Source organism: Ischnura elegans, chromosome 3 (assembly GCF_921293095.1).
Source record: "Ischnura elegans chromosome 3, ioIscEleg1.1, whole genome shotgun sequence".
Taxonomy (NCBI): Eukaryota; Metazoa; Arthropoda; class Insecta; order Odonata; family Coenagrionidae; genus Ischnura; species Ischnura elegans.
Genome location: NC_060248.1, coordinates 124,364,903 through 124,387,184, shown reverse-complemented (window position 1 = coordinate 124,387,184; position 22,282 = coordinate 124,364,903). Strand labels below are relative to the sequence as shown.

Genomic DNA, 22,282 nt, shown 5'->3' with positions numbered 1-22,282 from the left:
GGTAAATAGATGATAGGCGTAGGCAGGATAACGATCATTGAAGAGTGTGAAAAGGAAAGACCCAAGAAAGTATTACTTCGGGAAACGAGAGGTAACAAATTAAGTCAGCTAAATATTTTGACACATGTTCATCTATTTGTAAGTCAAATATAAATCTATTACAACAGTTTATATTATGCTGTAAACGCTTAATACTTAGTGCAGAGGCAATGTGGGATGAATTGGGGCCTCGGCTGGGGCTCATGATGGGGCCTTCCCCGGATTTCGTCAGAAAAAAACACTGTAAAACGTGAAAATTTTACAGCTTATGAAATTTTATAATACGTTGGTCGTTTGATCAGTCCGTGACTTTTTGAATTTCCCGGTTTGTAACTATAAATACAGCAATACTCCCGTGAATTTCCATCTATTAGTACACAGCTGCGAAATTTTGAGCTAGTTCAGTCGTTTAGTTTGCGCTTGACAGCCATTTAAAGCATACAACCTTGTGAATTTTAAAGATAATCGATAAAAGTGAATTTTGTGCACTAACTAAACATTATTTTTTGGTAAAAAAAATTGTCGCCGAAACCAAGAAAAGACTTGATAAATACAATGGAAACTCTGCGCCATCAATTAAAATGATGAAGAAGTGGTTTATTGAATTTCTTTCTGCCCATACCAGCACAGGTGACGTCGAACGTTCAGGACGCCCGATATAGGTCGTGACGCCAGAAATCGTCGATAAAATCCATGGAATAATCCTGGACGATCGCAGAATGATAGTGAAAGAGATAAACGATGCCGTAGGCATCTAAAATGAGTGCCTACATCACATTTTACATGAATATTTGGACGTAAAAAAAGCTATCCTAGCGAAGGGTGCCGCAATTGCCTACATTGAGCCTAAGCACAACCGTATGTACACTTCAAAGGAGTGCTTAGAGATGTTCAGGTGCAATCCGAACAAACGTTTTCGCCGTTTCGTGGCCGTGGACACTGGACAAAACATAAACCATCGCGATACAGCAGAGACCAAAGAATAATCAAGGCAATCGGTTTCAGCGGGTGAACATACACCGAAGAAGGCCAATGCGGGTCTTTCGGCCAAAAAGGTCATGACCACAGCTTTTGGGGTGCACGCGGTGTCATTCACATTCATTATTATTTTAGATTCAAAGATCACCTGCAAATATTATCCAGAGCTTTTGGACGAATTCTTTAATGATTTGAAGGAAAAACGACCACATTTGAAGGAGAAAAAAATACTGTGCCGTCAAGACGATGCAAGGGTGCACACGTGTTTAGTGGACATGGTAAAAATCCATAAATTAGGCTACGAACTGAAAATCCACCCAGCATATTCTCCAGATTTAAGCCCCTGCGACTACTTCCTGTTTCCTAATATGAAGAAATGCTAGGCGGTAAGAGGTTTGAGTCGAACCATTAGACGAAGATTATCACTGAAAGGAACGCCTATTTTGAGGGCTTTGGTAAATGCTATAATTAAGAAGAAATTTAAAAAATGTAAATACGTTGAACAAGATGTATCTAGCTAAAAGGAGTCTATGTATAGGAGTACAAAACTTTTTTGCCGAAAAAATATATTTGATTCAAAAAGTCTTAAAAACTTATCAAACCACCCTCGTACAAATCTAAAAAACCTGTAACATAAGCTTTTTCGAATAATCTTTTCAAAAGAGAATCAGGTTCTCTGCATTCTATTGACCACTTTTATATAACCTTTTAAAACTATGTTGTAAATAAAGCAAATTTGTTAAAAAAATTAAAGTTAGCGTTTTTTATTTAAAACTTTTTAAATTTAAACTTAAAACTAAAAGGAATTTTATAATTTCAAAAAAACACTTTGGCTCAAGTAGTGTGATTCTTTATTAATTGCATTTTTCATAAACGCGAGCGTTGCGGGGGGCCCCTTGCGCTCCGAGCCCTCGACGATAGATAGCCAACCAGCCGACCTGGCCAGACCGCCCCTGACTCAGTGATTCGATCCAAAGGTTGGTTTGGATAGATTAGGGTAGAGCTCACGCCGAAACAGGCCAGTTCCTTTTCCTGAGCCAACTCGCATTTTAGAGGATTTTCGTTTGGGGGTGTCTGAAGGCTTCACCTGGGATTTGAACCCGGGAACCCTCGATCAACAGCCGAAAGGGCTAACCCAATAGGCTACCACGCTTATGAAGTACATTATTTAAATCGCTGCAAAGAAATACTCAATAATAAAAAACTGGAAAGAGAAGACAGGTAGGTAACATGCATAAATCCTGTCGACACAGGTTAATTGTTCCTTTGCAGCTTTACTAGATAAAGAAAATCTTATTTCTCTTTTAAAAATTTCAAAGACATGCAGGATAGGACTATACGTTTTCGGGGTAGTATTTAGACGCAGATGAAGCATAGCAAGATCCCTCAGTGTCCTTTTTTCATAACACCAAGAAATTTCCTTTAGCCTAATTGAGACAAATATGTATGTGCGGGTGCTTTGCTAGCGTTAGTCACCTTAAAAATAACGGTAACCCGTCGAAACCTGGGTCAGGGTAAGCCAAGTTAAAAGCAGTGATCATTCGAGTGTTTGGTTCTATCGCCGCTTTGGGGATAAAAGTAAAATTACCAGCAATAACGAATCAGGAAAGAGAAAAAACTGTACAAACCAAGCATAATTTTTCAAGAGAAAGTATTATAAAATGATGCAATCAACAAATTAGACAGAAAGAATAATAATTAGATCATACCAAAATCAGTGTTGTAGGATGCGTCCAGTTTTATCGGGTAGTCTTCGGTTAAACTGTTCGGATCCTCAGCGGCCGCCAAAATGGTACTGCGCGTCCCGAACTGGGGTAGGCCGATAGCCCAAGCCAGAGCTGCCACCACAAGCAAATTCATCTCCTGGATAATTTCAGTCGGTCGTTAAATGATCCCTCCAACAAAAGTAAATCCTCTCTGTGGGAATAAAAAAGAAATCAATCATGTCTTCAAAACCGCTTCAGTACTCAACCTCAATCGGCTGCTACTGATAGTCATTTTCCATTCCACGCTTTTGACGGAAAAACGGGCGAAGAGCCCGCGATCTGGCGGAGAAATCGGAAATCTGTGGCCGAATACGGCTATGCTCAACGACGAATAGGATGGTTTCCTATAATTTTTTAATTGCCGATATCGAAAGATTATTACTCCTGGAGTACGTATTTCACGCTTTTAGATTTTAAAATGACGATATCTATTTTTCGCGATTAAATGAAAAGTGAAAAGTTTCAAGAGCGCGAAAACGCGACGGCTAAGTATGAATGCTGGGAAAAGTCCGTGTGACGACATTCTGGTTCCCCCTGCCGCCGATTGAGATGACCTTGGGACGAGGATATGTGAGCCACTGCGATGCAGGCTGCTAGCAGGTAGCAGAGTACCCTGCTAGAAGGTAGCGCTTGGCTTAAATAAGGATTATTAATACCTTATCAAACGCAGGAAACTTTCCCACCATAGGCAGTTTTAATAGGTGATTATTAAGGAATGTTTTCCTGAGCTCTGTGCCTCATGCATGCATTGGTAATCTCAGACGATGTATAACTCCTATCTACTCGTATAGATACTAGGTCCCTGTGACGTCACGTGGAGTGGCATCGCATGGGCGCCAATCTTGCCTTTTTTCAAATTCGGTTAAAATGGACCATTGCCATTCGTCTAAACTGGGATTTCTAAATCTAAATAATTTGTATATTATGAATATTCTAATGGTGGGTAACGAATCGCAATCAATGTCTTTCGTTTTCTTTGATGAAGGAAACTTCCCTATTGTCGAGAACAGTCATGTTCACTCGAGAAATCATTCGTCACATTTCGCAGCTCCTCCAACGTGTTACAGATTTGAGCTAAGCAAACACCCAAGAGGCTGCCAAGTCGTCCGAATCCGTTCATTGTCGTCCGTCGATCGTCGACTCGAAAGTGGGCGAGCACAGCCACACTCAGTTGACTCGGGGGACTCGAGTGGACACATTCGGTTCCGCCGCCAGCAAAGTGAAATTTGGAGATTTTGAGAGTTAGCGCTTTGCATGGCTTAGGGAGGAGGGGTAGGGCATAATGGGGAACATGCATGAACTTTGTATCTCCCGTTATTGTAGCCTATCTTATAGAGAATTTTCTCACCAATCCGAATATATATACCAAAGTTGTCTACGTCAATCACAAATGCTGTAAAATGCTAATGAAATTCTAAAAAAAATCGACGAAAGTCACGTGACCCGGAACGCTTTCTCATTGGCTTGACGTCACCGAACAATATTCAGTCTCACAAGGGCATCGCCGATCGAGCTCAAATTTTGCGAATCGGTAGTTTATGGGTACAAATGTAATATGCCGAATCGAGACGACGCACTTCTCGTAATATTCCGAGAAAAAAGCAATTAAAAATCGTTAAAAATTAAAGTAAGCTATATAATCTGTTTTGAAAGCCCATGTTAAACAATAGGGCGGCAGCCCAGTGGATACGGTGTCCGACTGTGGAGGTGAAGGTAGCGAGATCGATGCTCGCTCAGGGAACTTTTTTTCGTGTTAATTTTTAAGAATTTTATTGTTTGAATTTTTAAAGTTCGTTTTCTTATCTTCGTTACTACTATGGAATATATTTTTAAAAGAGTTTTTTAAAATATTTAAATCAGGAATGGATCAGCTTGGGATTAGGAACTGAGGATGAAGGGTGGATAGAAACCCGGCGTCGCCTGCTCTTAACGAAAGGCGCCAAGGGGACCACGGCTTAACGTCCCATCCGACGGACGGTGTTCTGCACAACTAGTGCAATCCACATTACACGCAGGGATTGAATTTAGGAATGCCCCTTAATTCTTTACCGAGATTTGGATGTGGAAGGCCAGTACACTGCCTCACCACTCCAGTTAATCCTTTATTTGCAATTTTCAGGATGGAACTCATCATAAAGACATGCAAAGCAAAGTAATTTGCGGCACCACGAACAAGCAGAAAAGGCTGATCTATCGGAATGTTGAACGCGTGGTTCGCAGCTAATATAATTTTTATCGATAAGCAGTTCCCAGCAATACTGCTACGCACACGTTAACTCATCCGTAGGAATATCCAAGGATAGAGTCTCTATGTTCAAAAGAAGTGTGTACCACTAACGTATCAAAGCGATTAAACCAAAGGAAAATATCACTTAACACACTGTATCTTATGTACATTCACTCCAAGATGGCTCTCTGCCTAACAATCTACTGTTTATCTCTCCTCACCATAGTATCAAATCAGCAAAAAAAATCAAAACAAAAACAAACATGCTCACAGACAAATAAAACACAACAAATAAACTCAAAAACAGAAAACAAACCAAACACATACAAAAGTGATTCCGGTCATAAATGCACATACATCACCCCTTTCCGCTCATGCCCGTCGGCCGCGAAAAAGGGAAAAAATTTGCAAAACTTTCCCCAATTATTCGATTCTTCTATTACAGGTTAATCAAGTACCCACATAACATTATATGTTTCCGGGAAAATTATTGAACATGCATTTTTGCTTCGAAGATCGCTGGCACGAGACTATTTTTCGTAAATGTAAATGACATGTGTTTTCCTTCAAAAATTATGGACAGTCGTTGCAGTTGTGGAAAAAACGCCTTTTCTACTTGTTCGTGGTGCCGCAAATTACTTTGCTTTGCATGTCTTTATGATGAGTTCCATCCTGAAAATTGCAAATAAAGGATTAACTGGAGTGGTGAGGCAGTGTACTGGCCTTCCACATCCAAATCTCGGTAAAGAATTAAGGGGCATTCCTAAATTCAATCCCTGCGTGTAATGTGGATTGCACTAGTTGTGCAGAACACCGTCCGTCGGATGGGACGTTAAGCCGTGGTCCCCTTGGCGCCTTTCGTTAAGAGCAGGCGACGCCGGGTTTCTATCCACCCTTCATCCTCAGTTCCTAATCCCAAGCTGATCCATTCCTGATTTAAATATTTTAAAAAACTCTTTTAAAAATATATTCCATAGTAGTAACGAAGATAAGAAAACGAACTTTAAAAATTCAAACAATAAAATTCTTAAAAATTAACACGAAAAAAAGTTCCCTGAGCGAGCATCGAACTCGCTACCTTCACCTCCACAGTCGGACACCGTATCCACTGGGCTGCCGCCCTATTGTTTAACATGGGCTTTCAAAACAGATTATATAGCTTACATTAATTTTTAACGATTTTTAATTGCTTTTTTCTCGGAATATTACGAGAAGTGCGTCGTCTCGCTTCGGCATATTACATTTGTACCCATAAACTACCGATTCGCAAAATTTGAGCTCGATCGGCGATGCGAAGGTCGTGTATTCCCCTTGTCAGTGGCCTCAGTTCTCCGTAAAATTCGATGTCTAAATACTGCTGTTATTCAATGAATAAAGACCTTTAATGTCGTTAGGGAGTTGTTGATGGAAAAAGAAGGGGATTGTTGGAGGAATGAGGTGAAAAGAAAACTGATTGACAAAATGACTGAAGTGGGATTTAAGAATGCGCAGTCAGACAATTTACCTATGGTTGACTCCTTTATGGTGGCCGCCTTCCTTAAACACAGTGATTCTTTCGTCGCCGCCGAGATGCGTGGAGTGAAAGCAAGCAGGTAAGCAAGCTATTTAATGCATAGGAAAAATTTTAAGTTTTAACATTGTATTCTGTTTATAAATACTACTTTTTGAAATAAAATAAACTAGTTCTCTTATATCAGCTCCATAGTTGTTAGAATATAAGTAATGAAATAATAGACTAATGTACAAATATGTTTCAGGTATGATTAATGCCTAATAATTCTGAATTATTACAACATCTTCACTCATCAAAAATACGATTCGGCATATAGCAAACTAAATGTGTCTCATAATATGACACTATCTCTGAAAAAAAGAAAAAAGGAGCGGCACTTTGTGTTGCTGCTCCTGATTTTGAGAAGGCAAAGAATATTTCTTGTCTATGGATTGAGTATGACCATGATTTTGTAACGAATGTTGAGGCTGCCGCCAAAAGGTTTTGGGAGAAAAATATTTTTTCTATTCTTTTCAACAGTTGTAAACATGATTAGTTTTTTTAGGTACCCCAGAACTGGCCCCATATGCTTCTTGTTATATTTTTGTAATAAATTTATTTTGCACTCCCTTTCATTGTCGGCATTTTTTCAAGTATGCTACTTTATTAATGGAGCCTGAAGATTAATTAAGCCACAAGATATAATAATCACATCATCCATCAAGGTAATAAGATTGTGATCTATACAGGCATGAGGAACTAACATTTTAAATTCCCTAATGCGTCTGATAATACGTTCAACATGAATCCTCAAGCTGGCAATATTTTCGTCTCCATTACTTCCTTTTTGGTGCTCTTAACTTCAGACTTAACACTGGGGGGTGGAATTAATGTGCAGCCTTTTGTTCCAAGCCCAGACAGCACACTGGTAACGGTATACGTATACCGTAAGTATACCAGGTGTATACTGTTTCCTTGAGAATCTGTATACATGTTTTAGATTCTAGGTATACATAAACAGTATCCTGAAGCGTATACGTATACAGTATACGAAAGGTATCTGTATACCTTTAATATACTGTATACGTATGTGCTACATATGGAAACAGTATCTGAGAGGTATACGTATACCTTTCATATACTGTTTCCATATGTAATCTCAGTGGCGGATGCATATGGGAGGCGCGCCCCCCAACCCTTTCCTGGCCGCCCGCATAACCAAACATTGCAGGACTACAATTTTAACTTTTTTATGTCATAAGATGGCTTTGTATTTTATGTGCGTATAATCAGTTCAAATAACACTTTCTTAAACTTTGCATGTGACTTGATTATTTTTTTAGGATAAAAGTAAAGGTTGGTCAAGATATCTTTTACGCCCCCCTCTAGAGTTTTTTTCTGTATCCGCTACTGTGTAGCCATTAGTAAAAAATTAGTGTCCTTTAAAGGTTACTCTGTCCGTATACTATTTCCATATGTAGCCTTCAGTATACACAGCGTCCTTTCCAATGGGCTAAAACCTTTCCGTTACTTGCGTGCTCCTATGACCCCAAGAGCTACACTGACAGGAATAAATCTAAATTACCTCAGGAAGGGCCACTCACGCCAACTATGTGGAAGGGTAGGAGCCAGACGAATGGTAGTCCACGTGATGGTGTCACGTGAAAAACACTGTTGGAATTTAGTTGGAAAACCTTACCAGCTAACTCTTCCCTGAAAACATGGAGTGGGACCTGTTCGCAAAGGGCAGGTGTCATTCACGGCAGCGAGGTTGGCAAAGCAAATAATTACGTTTGTACATGTATCTTCATTCTTTGTAAAGGTATCGGCTCGAGCCGCTACTCTCTTCTTATTCTCCTTCTGGTTTCATTGGATAAAGACGTCGTCTCATTTAATATCTTTAAACTGATTCATCAGTGAATTTATTTTCCCCGGTTGGCTTCAGGCAGCCCTGGCAAAAATGAAGGAGGCTGATAACGGTACTGGAGAGTGTTTTATCATTTCTGTTCGGAACACCCAAGAACGCCGTCCGCCTGGGTTATTAAGAAATCCAGATTAATTTAAAAAATCAATGAACTGCCTTAAGATGTAAAAAATCCTGCCATGAAAAGTCCCTCTTTTCATAAAGAAAAATGCTCTTCGAAATGTGATTTCAATCGTGCTTTTTTATCTACTGAGGCGATGAAACAAAAAAGATATTTTTCAGTGGAATTTATTCCTCGAGTCATAACGCGAAACTTAATTTTTTTGAATGCCAAGATTTGGACTCCCGCCCGTGATTTCGACCTATCGATAGTGGATTCCGTCGATAGTCGATTCCACCAGTTGTCGATTTCCACAGATATAAACATATGAAAACGTAAATGCGTCCATAACCGCTTTCACAATCAAAGACCACGCGAATAATGTTGCGTTCACTGTGTTGTGTTCGTCGTTTGCGAAATTGATCCTGCCGAAGTTTATCAGCCTCTTAAGTTCTTCATTTACTTGTTTCACCTGCACCTAGGCAATCAATTACCGTTATAACTTAACTTTTGTAGTGTTGTGTTTGCTGTTTGCGAAACTTGTCCAATGAAAGTTTATCAACCGCTCAAGTGCTACTTTTGCTTCCTTCATCACAATCTGGGTAAGTAGAAGTGTTGCCATTGCCACATTTTTCTTTCTTAAATGACGCAAATTCTTAATATTTTCAACCTTCTCACACTTTCTGAGACTGAGGGATCCATCTTCTATTGATTGAAAAACTTTGCATTTGCGTAAACTTTAATTTATTTATGTGCTTGACGCATATAATCACCGTAGTGTGGGAGGAATGTGAACAAACATTTCTCGACTTTACTATTTATTAAGTCATTTAAAGTTATTTACATTTTTTTAATTGGCTGTTGTGCCATTAGTGTTGCTTCCTTTAAAATGTAATCATATTTGTTGGAGATCAGAGGGTATTTCACTCTTTAGGTTTAGACAAATCGGTTTTAAATTATTAAGAATTAAATTCTCAAATCAATTTAGTACTTCGATTATTCAAGGTGAATAACTTATCGTTTTTTACATATAGAACTGATGGGGAATTTTTTCGAAATATCCTTTGTTGATAGTTGGTATTTATATAGCTTAAGGGAAAATCACATCAATAGAGATTACTTTTTAACAAAATGACTTACTTTAACTAGACAAATTAGATGTATCACTAATAGATTCTAATAAATTTTATGTGATATTATTTACAGGTGTAGAAAGGAAGACTTTTCCAAATTGCCAATGATGAAGAAATACGAGGAAAAGTGAGCTTGTTCTTCATGGATTCTTGTGACCTTAAGGAAGGATAATCAGGCAAAAACATTGATATTGATCCTATTGTTCTTTATTTTCGTTTACATTGAATAAAGGCATTTCTAACGGTATTTGTTATTTATCAACACTCATCAAAATATTCAGAAAATATTTGTCTAGTTATATTTGACATCTAAATTCTTACTACTTCTTAAATTGACTTTTAACTTACTATGCTTAGTGAATTTACTCATACGATAAGATGTTTTTTTACATTGGATGAATAGACTGATTAAATAATACTGTGAGAGGATCCACTAAAACCTCTTGACGATAATTAAGCACAAAATGTGGTTTACCATCCGGGCTTGGCCCCTTTATTGTGTCTAATGAATTCAATATCTTATGTATTTCTGAGATTGTGTGGTATATTAGTAAAAATGTGTAATATTTAGTTAAATATAATTATTTTGTTTTAACAGCACACATGTGTTTTCCATTTCCTCTGTAGACCCTGTAAGACCTGAATCTCACAGATTTTTTTCTCTATTCACTTTATTGTCAGCAAGAAGTCTCAAACAAACTGGTAAGTGTTCCCACAGAACAATGCAAAACACACTAGCATGTTACATTATGTTTATGAACGCTCTCTGCTGCTTAGACAGGATGTTCTCAAATGTACGCAAACACTCTGAAATGCTGGAGATGTCACTCACACTAAATGACAAAATGAATGTACTAGTACTTATCCACGCTTGCACTAAATTCACACTGGCACCAGAACAGAGATTTAGTTTTCGTTTTGCTACTTTAATTTCAGTTTTAATACGGCAGTGTATGTCAACAGCTGCATTCAGGATTTTGCTCAATGAAGAAAAATATACTCAGGGTGTTTAGTGATTAGGAATCTGGAAATATGCATGATTTTTTGTCACTAAAAATATCCATGAATTTTTGCTCCTGCTTTGCATTTAAAATCTTTTATTTCAAACTCGTTTCACATGAAATTTGTCAGTGCAAGGCCAATTTTCAGGCCTATTTTATATACTTACATGCATGCTTCAAAATGCATTGATTGCATTTTAAATTGCACTTTATGAGTGCAAACACTGTTTAGATAACTTTTACAATTTTGACAAATTTGTTGATATTCCAAGTGTTGCATTCATAAAATAAGTGAATAATTTCTTTTAAAAATGTAAGAATTTTAATTAGGACAATACATAATTATAGAATTAATTAAAAGTATTAAGTAAATGTAGTGTTGTAAAATTCGTATACATAGCTTTTATCTCGTAAGATTGACCTGGAATTTAGTAAAATTTCCCTAGAAAACCTGGAATTCTGCAGTAATTTTCTGCTTTCATACATATATACGTCTTGTATACTGTATATATATATGTCTTGTATACTGTATACGTATACTGTATATGCGTGGTAGGAGGACATTTGCTGCGTTATATACATTTGGTAGATGGTGGGTAGAAGGTTTTTATACGTATACAGTATACGTGTATCTTCTACTGTATACGCATGTTATACACTACGTATACGTATATTTAATGTATACAGTAGCATGTGTGCTGTCTGGGAAGAAAGCTATCAATGTGTTTGAAACCCCGATCAGCCATCACAGCACAATGAGAAGGCAAGTATTTAAAGTAATCACATTGCTCTACAAGCAGTGAATCAGATATCCGACCTCCAAAGCCCTTAGATATGTAATTTATTAATCCATCAGGTGTGCTAGACACCAAGTACTTCAGAGTATTTGCAGACTTGTATTCCGACCATGTTAGAGCTTGTTTTACAGTGTCCGATGGTTTTTCTATCTCTACTTCTAAGCAATCAATAATTGATTGTACATGGCTATACCTTGATCGAAATGGTATGGGCAATAACTCTAATATCTTTTTCTTGGCTGGCCATATAATGAGCTGTTTCATACATTGGGATATTTTTGGAACAGCATCATGAAACACCCTACTAGCTGTGCTGAATGATATGCTAAAGTCATCAGAGAGAATAAGCATTCATTAAGTCTAATCTTTTTTAGAGTTAGCATGATCATGGACATATGTAAATTTGTGTTTCTCTGAAGAGTGCCCAGAATGAAGCAACAGTTTTCAGGTACACCCATATATAGCTTAGGGTTTCTATTAATAAATTTTTTCGTGCAATTGCTACTTCCTTTCTTTCAACTGAGTCATTTTCATTAAGAAATTCAGCTTCTGAGTCATTAGATGAATTATCAGAAAAACTGTACTCATCTTCTTCACTCACATCCTCCTCAGAGCTCGACTCCTCACAAGTTTCACTGACTTTCCTTCTCTTCAAACTTTGAATGGGGGGTGTCTGGGTATTTACATATTTTATTTTTTTGGTGATGTCGCCCTATCAGAAACACATGTCTTTATTTGCGTTTGTTTGCTCCTGAAATTAGTGCGTACTTGAACCCCAACACTTGATGACACTTGAGAGGAAATACCTGAACTACTCAGCCGGTCATCCTCTGACTCAGCTTCAAGTTCACATAGTTTGTCAGTTTCATTGCCACTGGAACCTGTGCTCAATTATTTATATACATGAATTGAAAAATGCAAGTATCAAAGCTCCATGCACACGTACTTAAATCGATAGAAAAATGCTCAGCATGGTCAACCCGAAAACCTTGCTGCGCATGCTGCACCACCCCGCGAAAGTCTCCATCAACGCGGTAGAAAAATCTTATAATAATACTTTTCTTGAAATATAATAACACTTTTTCCGTTCATTATTAAGTTTTTCCTTTGATGTGATTGTTTGTAACTTTTCAATTTATATTACGTGGCAATAGCATCCTTTGGCTCAATTCAATCTTTTTTAACTCACAAAAATAATATTTGCAACCTTACTGGCACGTACGCTGAAATGATCCTCACAACAGAAAGCTGTTGATAATTTCGAGATAGAATTTACGTCTCTTATGCAGGCTCTAAACCATTTAAATCTCTTCTTCGAATCTTTCGGGACATTAATGAAAACCTTCTTCGGCGTGGAATTTGAGGTATTTGAGCAACAGGGCACGACACAAGATTTGTAAAACTTTCTCTCTTTTTTCTCGTTTACATCCATTATGCTTGTTATGCTTGAATGAAATAATCAATTAAGATTAGTGAAAATCACTAATTAAGAAGTAAAAGCAATAATTTACTCGAAATGCCGTTCCATCATTGATCCACTTACTTTCTTGTCAAAATATAAACAATGGTCTCTAGCGATATCGTTCTGTGACGTCACGCGTCCATTGCTCCATGACACAGTGTTTTCAGGCTGCCGAGAAAGAATTATTTTTAAAGAGTGATATCTCAGTAAAAAACCGCAGGTCACCTGTGAAATTTTTACCAAATCCATTTTAGATAGTGGTCTTCCGATTCATCTGGTTATAAAAAATTGTGCATGTTCCCCATTGTGATACATATTAAGTGGGAATGAGTCGATTCCACTTTTTTTCCGATTCCATCTACTCTTATTCATACCAGCAGAGGGGATAGTTGTTTGTGAGTAGCATTTCTGTCATCAAAATTTTAAAATTGAATGGAATGAAATAACAAAGGCAATAAAGTTGCTCAAAAAGTATATCATTTAAAAATAGCGAATTAGTTTTATTGCCATGTATCCTCAGCTTTAATAATATTATAAATACTTTCACTGTTTCAGACAATTGTTAACTTAATTATGTACAGTGCACAATGCCTCAGGTGTGTGGTAAACTTTATGCCCAAAACTTATAGTCTATTTTCAAAATATGGAACCGATGGAAATGGAATCGACTTTAGGCGATCGATTCTCGATTCCGATTCCGTGCCCGAGAATCGGTGAAATCGAGAATCGATATTTGGAATCGACTCATCTCTAATATTTTAAGTTATATTGTTCGCTGATATTTTTCATTCAAGTTAATTGAGGAAGTTGACTTGCGACTGCTCGAGTCAAGTTGCCTATGCAAGCTCACTTCGCAAATACAAGTACATGCCTGTAATGCTATCCTCACTTAGCAAGAAATGTAACATAAATTGTAGAAAATCATAGATATCGCAAGAAATGCGAAGGAAAGTTAGAATTTCATGTTTTCATGAAAACTTTAGTAGGCACTACAATAAAGCCTATTCCATACTTAGGTCTCAGAAATATTTTCACAAAATCCATGAATTCACAAATTTTGAACATCAGAACATTACTTACAACATTATTTTACAATATTTAATTGAAAAATTCTTTAATATCTCCTCTACAATGAGATTATGTTTACGCTAATCAAGGAGGTTGTAAATATCTGGAGGGGGCAGCACTGTTTTCGAGCGAAGTGTGGCCGGAATGGGGGTGCTTGGGGTAGGACAAGCCACGCCCACTTTGACCAAAACATTGACAATCCCATAAAGGTCAATGCTTACTATTTGGTGATATTTTTGGTAACAACTCGTTAATACATTAAAATAAACTATGAAAGGCACAATGCAAACCTTTTATTTTCTTACTTCATTGGTAGGCTTCGCGAAGTTATGACTAAAACACCTTTTCCCAGGGAAATATTATTATCAATCACCACGGTTGCGTTCTACAACCAGCTCGGCTGAAAATAAAATTTAATGAGAGTATACTTGTCATTTACCTGCACTTGTACTGGTATTGCATTTTATTATAGACAACGGATATTAACAAATACATTAATTTAGTATTTTTTCAAGAATATCCCCACCAGTAAAGTGACTAACAGAAACGGAGTTCATACATTAATAGAACTATCGCGAATGATGAGAAAAATCCTATGACAATCACCGGCGAAATACTAATGATTATGGTAGCATTTTCCAATTAATTTAGTTCATTTTCAGAACAAAACTTAGCTACCTCAAAATATCAGTCGGAGACCGAGTCCAAAAATTGTCAAACCAAGATGGCGGAACTTTGACCACGCCAAAAACTCGGAAGCAGCGCCTCTAGATATTCACAACGTCCTTGACGCCAACCGATTTGGCTGCACATCCAGCAGGAAATAACTTCCGCTGCCATCATTTCTGTGCTTACACTCGTTGGCAAGGAATGTGTTCGATGAGCTTCGTAACGGAGTGTGCATTCGTATTATATTTGAATACGCAGTTTGCTCTTATTCACGTCAAATAAATACAACATGCACCCACCGAAATCTGCAGTTTTCAGTTTTCAGATCTAAAACCGACCGCAGCGCCACCTTCAGCCAACGAACGAATTTAGTCCGCAGTAAATGCAGACACTAGGTAATATCCCGAAAAATAGGTGCTGAGGTATATTATTTTAGGCGAAATTGCGCATCAAATATCTCTTCTTTTTCTCTACAACGGCATTTTTTATATTACTTCGGTAAAGCAATATAAAAAATTTCTTCAGTAGCTATTTGGAAAAAATTCTAATGTTCGAGATACCGGTGATTACTGACAGTGGTATAATTTAAATAAACGAAAATATTTCTAGATACAAGACAAGGTTTTAACTTAGAAATTCCTCAGGATATCGACTGAAAATAGACCGCATTGTTTCTCGAATTCCCGTTTTGTTTGTGAAACTTGGCCATAATGAACTTAAATATTTTTCACCATATATTTTGGTAAGGATGAATAAGGAGGAAATTCATCAAGAAAAATTGCTCGTTTAGCGGCTGGAAGCGGCGGCGTATTAGCGGCGAAGTTTAGGAAAAATAGGCTTCAAACCAATGATATCCCCAGTTTTACAACTTATATTTATGCATTTGCGATCCCAAAAATCAAGATATACATACTAGCTGCAAATACTGGTCCCTTATTCTCGAATTTAAACAACACGCAAAACTTCATTTACGAATTAAAGGCGCTGGATTATTTAAAATGACTGCGGATTTTTCGAGATCTATCACTGATGATCACTAAGTGTTAACGGCATAATTCAGTACATATATGCCTCATCGAATTCCATTTTGTACCCTTATCTGTGAAAATGCAGCGTTACAAGCAGTTTACGTACAAAATAAATCGCTATTATTATCTTCCGAGGGTTACGCTCTCCGTCAAGGTTTTACGCTCCCTTTAAATTTGGGTTTTGCCGATTAAAACAGTATCCAATGTCGCAAGCACATTACGAAATGCGTCTTTGTTACAGTTTGGCAGCATGATTTATTGGACTTTATTCAGAAACCTAACTTAAAGCGTAACCCCTTTCTGATATACGCCGAAAAACGTGGGCTATTTGGCTCTCAAATGTTATTAAAGTATATGTAAATATCCTTTCTTAAGATTTTATCGGACATCAATAAAAATAACAACGACAACTTTCAATACCTGTCATTATTTTCTCAATAAGGGAATACTAACATGAAACCCAGCATTATTCTTTGTCATTGCATAAATTAATAATTAAAGTGATTGATTAAGGCAATTTAGGCATTAATAAATAAATAGCTGCTGACAGCCAAATTTTGTCATCGCAATTCATGGAAATACAACATAATACTATAATCGCCAATTTTCTAAAAGACGAATATTTTTATTATATTTTAAGCTACACCTGCGGGTTGATACCGCGTTGTTTTCAGATGGTTTGTACATCAGATTTTAAGCTGCGTATTTCTTTATCATTTATAATGGTGGGAAAAAGTGCTGAAAAAATGCTATCGGGCTTAATTACAACTGCACCGTCAAATTTGTAATATATCGCAATAAGAAATTACTGGTTGAAGAAGTAATCAGTAGAATTACTTTCAATTTCGCTCCCGCGTACACGATGCAATCGCTGTCAATATTTTCTCAAACAGGGAGTGTTACCATGAAAACAATCATTATTATTATTATTATTCCATGCCATTGAATAAAATAATAATTAATTTTTTTATTTAGAAAATTTAGGCATTCATAAATATTTTCCACCAAAAATTTACCCCTATGGATGAGGTATTAATGTTTCTGAAACTGCCTTTCGATTAGCGCACCTGCAGTTAAATGTTCACTGTTGATTACTAAATTTGAACGATTTATCGCACGGTCTTTGGAGTGCATTACAATAAGAAATGTATTTTTTTAAATGTAAAATTACAAGTAAAAATTACCAATTTTAAATCGTTAATAGTAATTCGACTACTTTTACTTCGTTACATCACCTCACTAGCGATAACCCTAAGTATATCGATTCACTCATAAAAGTTTTACAATTTTGTTAAATCGTAGGAAATTTTTTCTATATTTCTGTGCATTAATTATCCTTGATTTCTTTCAGATAAAACTGTGTGTCCTAAAAACTGATAAAGTGAGTCCTAAAATTACCTTCGCTTTCGAAGTACTCCACAACACAATACTGTTATGTACTAAGAATATCACCTCAAAATTGTGTGTAGCTCCGTCTCGTAAACCATCCACCGATGGCTTGTTAAGAAGCCCTTGAGTTGGTAGTTAGAGAGAGACTCGCTGGAGTGTATAGCGACGTCGTCACCAAGGAAGCACACGGAGACTGAAAGATCGCACTGCCGAAGAGAATCGACCGCGACCCGGCTCCGATTAGGGCGCTTTTGAAAGAAACGATAATCAAGTTCAAGAGATCACTTGATGACGAAGAGAAACGATCTTTTACGACAAATTACGAACTACCTCCATCGGAAGACACATCCAGCGGTCATCGCCGAGTTAAAAAGATGAATATCGAATACACATTCGTTGTTCCCTTGGTTTTTACATTACTATCCTGTACCATTAATTCCATCGTCACTGAGATGTTGGTGGTAGAATGTATTTGAAAATTCATTGTGAAGAAAATAAAACTCCACGAATACGTAGGCTATAGACAGTGCATTACACACGTGTATATAATATACGTGTAAAAAATATGTATAATGTATAATATGCAATTTTGAAGTTTATAAAGTTATACTGCGAACCAAACACATATAGAAGTCAATTTAGTTGGAATTCGATGAAATTTTATCTGAATTAATATATATTAAACTGAATTTATGAAATTGTGACTCCGCGGAACTACATTCTTAGTAGGCTAGGAATATTCCACAGCATATTTAAAGGCCGGTTTACTGGGAGCACGTCATTTCGCAGGTTAGCACTGAACACGTGTTGAAATTCGAGAATGCGAGCTTCGGATTAGAGCAGGGGCTATTTTTCCGACTCGAATCCACGCATTCTTGCATGTCTTCTAGCAATTCACCGCTTTACTCGATGCAATTTTGATGCGCCTTTTTGCATATGTCAGATTGCGCAATGTCGTGCCCCGCGTAAAACGGCCTTAATAATCGACCCAGCTTTCCTTTATTATCAGAGAATTTTGCGATCATCAGAGATATTTACGGCATTATCAGAGAATTTTCAAGGCATACATTTTCTCGCTGGGCCTAAGCATTTAAAATCGTGGCACATATTATATTCAGTTGTGTACAATAGCTTCCTCGCGAGAAAATCGATTCTCAGCATGTCAATTCTGGTCACACGAATAGTTCGTGTAGACCTTGGTAATGCCTGTGCTGTAGATTAAACCTGGGTCGGCTATTAAATGGTGTGTGGTATATACCAAGTTAATTTTTTATCTATTCACTTATTATATATTGCTGTTGAAAAACTCCCTACATGTGCATATACTCTGTAAGGTAGTTGGCTTTAATAACGTCATCTCAGGCATCAAAAATACATAAGATAGTTTTTCTCATCCTTATGATGGTCCATATCAATCACAATTCGAAAGCGAAGCACAGAACTTCATTACAAATTGCCATTGTTTAAGAGGTGGGAATGGTTTAAAGTAATTTGGCTGTAATATTTTTGTTGAAATAGGGAAGTGCACTAATTTTTTTTTATTGCTGAATTTGAAAGTTTAGCCTAAAAAAGAAACATTAGTATAGTCACTTTTATTTTCTGCATCTGGGGTATGCACTTTAAAACGTTTTGAAAGTCGGAAAATTTCATGTTGCGCTGAAACACAGTGCCTCCATCTTGATTGAGATGTGACGTCACAAGGCAGTAGTCACCAGTGGAGTATCGCTGTATTCCGTCGCCTTCTTTAGCGCGGCGAGAGTTTCCGGGAATCGGTGGAGTTTGCTTCCTAACAATGTCGTCTAGTACCGAAAACATGAATTCAAAATAGAATTATAAATGATTTTTTGTTCCAAATTTCATCTCGACGTCGAAACAAAAGCCTGGAGAAAAAAAAGCGTGCCTTAAGCACAAGCTATACGGAATAAATGGTTCAAGGCTGCTCCTGACTCTTACCTATCGATGATATTCTGTTTTGAAGATCATTTTAAGGTATTGTAAGATCAAATTGATATTTATATTATAATAATTTAATTAATAGGTACCTCAGTCACATCAGAAAGTGTGTTGAGTCAAAATATAGCATCTTCCCCGTAGACCTACGTAATTTATTAACTGAAAGTAGTTTGGTTAAAGAATTATGGCGCGACTGTTTTTTTACACGACCGAGCAAAATGCGTACTTTGCCCATGATATGTGCATATATGATAACAAACGATTTTTGTTAAAATTAATCTTTATTTGTTGAAATTAGTACATTTATAGGTGATACAGATATAAAGGTACACGGCAGGTCGCGCGGCGTAATTTGTACTCCACTGGTGACGGGTTCATCTTGCTGATCTAAAAAATTAGCTACAATACCTCGAACTTTGAAAACTCGCATTATAGGCAGTCAAAGTACATTGTAAGAATACACGAGACCATTATAGCCCAGAATGTACGTACAATGTCGAAATCCTTGGTTTTCAAAGATTGACGTATTTTATACGCCAGCGAGCCCGGTCCAGGGTTATCAACTTTTGTTTCATCCTATTTGTTAGTTGAAATTATATTTCAGAATGGTTCTTTTAGCACTGCTACTGAGGTAAACTGGTAGGTACTGAGTACAAGGTACTGAGGTATGTACTGAGTAAGTAAACTCCCTTTGGAGTAATGTGAATTACAAGTGTTCGAGGTATATGGCATTTTATATTCGCTTTGTGTTCTTATTAATTATGCCTGTACGCCTATTGTTGCTTGCCGCGAGCCTTTAATGGTATGTGCTCTTGCAAGAGTGGTTTTCATTTTTAATGTGGAAGTTGGTCAGTATAAGCAAAGAAAAAATTAATATTTTAGCGCACACCAACCCTTGTAGTCATCGTATCTCGGCGTTTGTAATGACACTGCTAAAATACCTAAACGCCATAATGACGATAAAAAAATTGTCTCATGTCAATGATTGCTGCAATTATAATTAATGATAAACTAGACGCCGTATGATCACAATGAAGGCAACAAAAAATTATGCCGTAACGTAGACTTGAACCACGGTCCTTCGGGTTACAGCTTTCCTTTGACTCGTGCACTCTACCACTACACCATCCGACCCATTGGGAGATGGAGGATATTTTGAATTTATATACATAACTTGTAAAAAGTAACGCATGAAAATTAATTAATTACAGCGTAACTAACGCCCTAATTGAAAAAGATGCAGCAAGGTACGCGGTCTCCCCTTGTTAGCCTTAACGTCTCGCATTTCCATGGAGCGTTGAACCTGTCCTCCTTATTCAAAAATTCAGTAACCATAAATACATCAAAGTTTGGTATACCATTTATAAATCGTTGGAATTTTCCTTCTCCCAACCAAGATTATCTTTTCTTGAACCCATCCTGGACAGCGAACCATTGCAACAACCAGCTAGCTCGGAAATAAGGCTAACATCCCATCATGATTAATACATTACACAGGTTAGTTGTCTTGCTACCCGTTGTAATCCGAAAGCGCTGTGGTCCGACTCCCGCGTCTATTAGTTCCCCACTTTTGCCACTTGTCGCGACAAAAATATTCTCTGGGTTGCTTAGTCATTACATTCCAACGCAAGGCAACGGACGCTTGTGTGCAGAGCTCCGGAATTCATCAATTTGTGAGATTTTCTTTGGAAAATATTTGCAATTCTCGAACTTGTTATGTGTGGGGATGCACGATCGCTTACAAGAAGACGCAAAAAGTGAACACTTCGGTGGATATCTGGAAGAAAGCAGGTCCAAGGCTATGGCATGGTGTGGCTACGGTGAGTACCATTTTAGTTGGTAAGAGGGATTGATCAACTTTGGCCGATTTTTTTAAATTTTCTGTTATTAGACGTTAATATACATATCTTGTGATGAGATAACAATTGGTTATCATTCGCCGTGGGAGGAAAGTGAGCACTGGGGAGGAAAATGTGCTGCTGCTACTTCCCGCCAGCAATGGCGGGAAGTGCCAGCTATATGCAAGTTGGCTAAAGACCTATGAAAAATTAGATCCAAAGTTTTTAGAATACGCATGTTTGCTGTTTATATCCGAATAAAATATTTTAAAGTCGGCCGGTTAGCAATTAATCGCCTTTTTTACACATCGTGGGGATATATATATATAATGTATTCTCCATGCATCCCATGATTCTAGTAGCGAAGGGCGAACGTTCCGGCCGGCGTGAATACATACGCAACGAATACCTAAGTCTTGCAGCAAACGTCTGAAATAGGTTTATTAGTTTGACTCGGTTCTTACAAAAAAAGTTTTGGCATGATAAACGGCATTGTGCCAAAATATACCCAGCGAAAAATAAATGCCATCGTGCATTTATTAAATATTCAATGTGCTATTCGTACTACTCTTTCCAAACTTGAAGTTGACACGTAAATGAATATTAATATATTACGCAATGATGAAGTCGTTTACTCAAAAGAGAAGCAGCCACATATATAATCTGAAGATATTTTATGACAGCAAAAAACGGATACCCTCAAATTCTGTAATTTTTCTATGCAATAATAGTGGTAGAACTAAACGGTGTAGAAGCTGCCTTCTGCTACTGCCTTGTGACGTCACGGCCAATATTCAACATGGACACCCGTTTTCGCGGCCTTTGAATTTTTCCATATTTCAGACGGTCATCTCGAATCAAGTATTCACTATTAGGATTTAAACTGTGGTTTTACGACATTATGTTATTCTGAACTCTAATTTAAAAAATGTGTTTGGTGCATTTGAAACACTAGTGCACTTCCCTATTGATTCATGACAAATATAGAGAAAAGAAATTTTAAGCCAAAAATTTTCTCGTTGGGTCTGAGCATTTCAAATCGGAACATACATTATATTTAGTACCAAACAGAAGTCTAGAAAGCAGAAAAGCGACTCTCAGTATTTTAATTCTCGTAATAGATTTTCATTTGTAAAAAAAGTCGCCTGATCCGTGTCTCGTCTGTAGCTGCTCAAAATAGATATCTCGAGGGGTTCATGTGAAGATTCTCCTCGATATGGCAACTGCTGCGACCACTAAGCACGACCAAATATATGCCAAGAGAGATAATTTCATCACGGAGTAAGACACCGCCCAGCATCCGCCCGGAAAGTAGAAGGTCCGTGGTTCGATTCCCGATCGAGGTGAGATCTTTCCATGTGACTTCACCCATAATTCTATCTCCACGCCATCGCAGTTTCAGCGTCATATATATATGT

The 22,282-nt window shown here is 37.4% G+C and overlaps 1 protein-coding gene across 1 annotated transcript in view; it reads right to left on the bottom strand.

Annotated features, from left to right (window-relative positions):
* Positions 1–17,618, bottom strand: part of LOC124156506 (peptidoglycan recognition protein 4-like) — a 34,770-nt gene extending 17,152 nt beyond the window's left edge. Inside the window, exons 1-2 of the mRNA XM_046531084.1 lie at positions 17,137–17,618; positions 2,727–2,934 (exon numbers count right to left, since the gene is read on the bottom strand). Of these exons, the coding sequence (XP_046387040.1) occupies positions 2,727–2,877 (151 nt within the window). The 5' untranslated portion in view covers positions 2,878–2,934; positions 17,137–17,618. The remainder of the gene's footprint in view (positions 1–2,726; positions 2,935–17,136) is intronic.
* Positions 17,619–22,282: the final 4,664 nt, after the last annotated feature.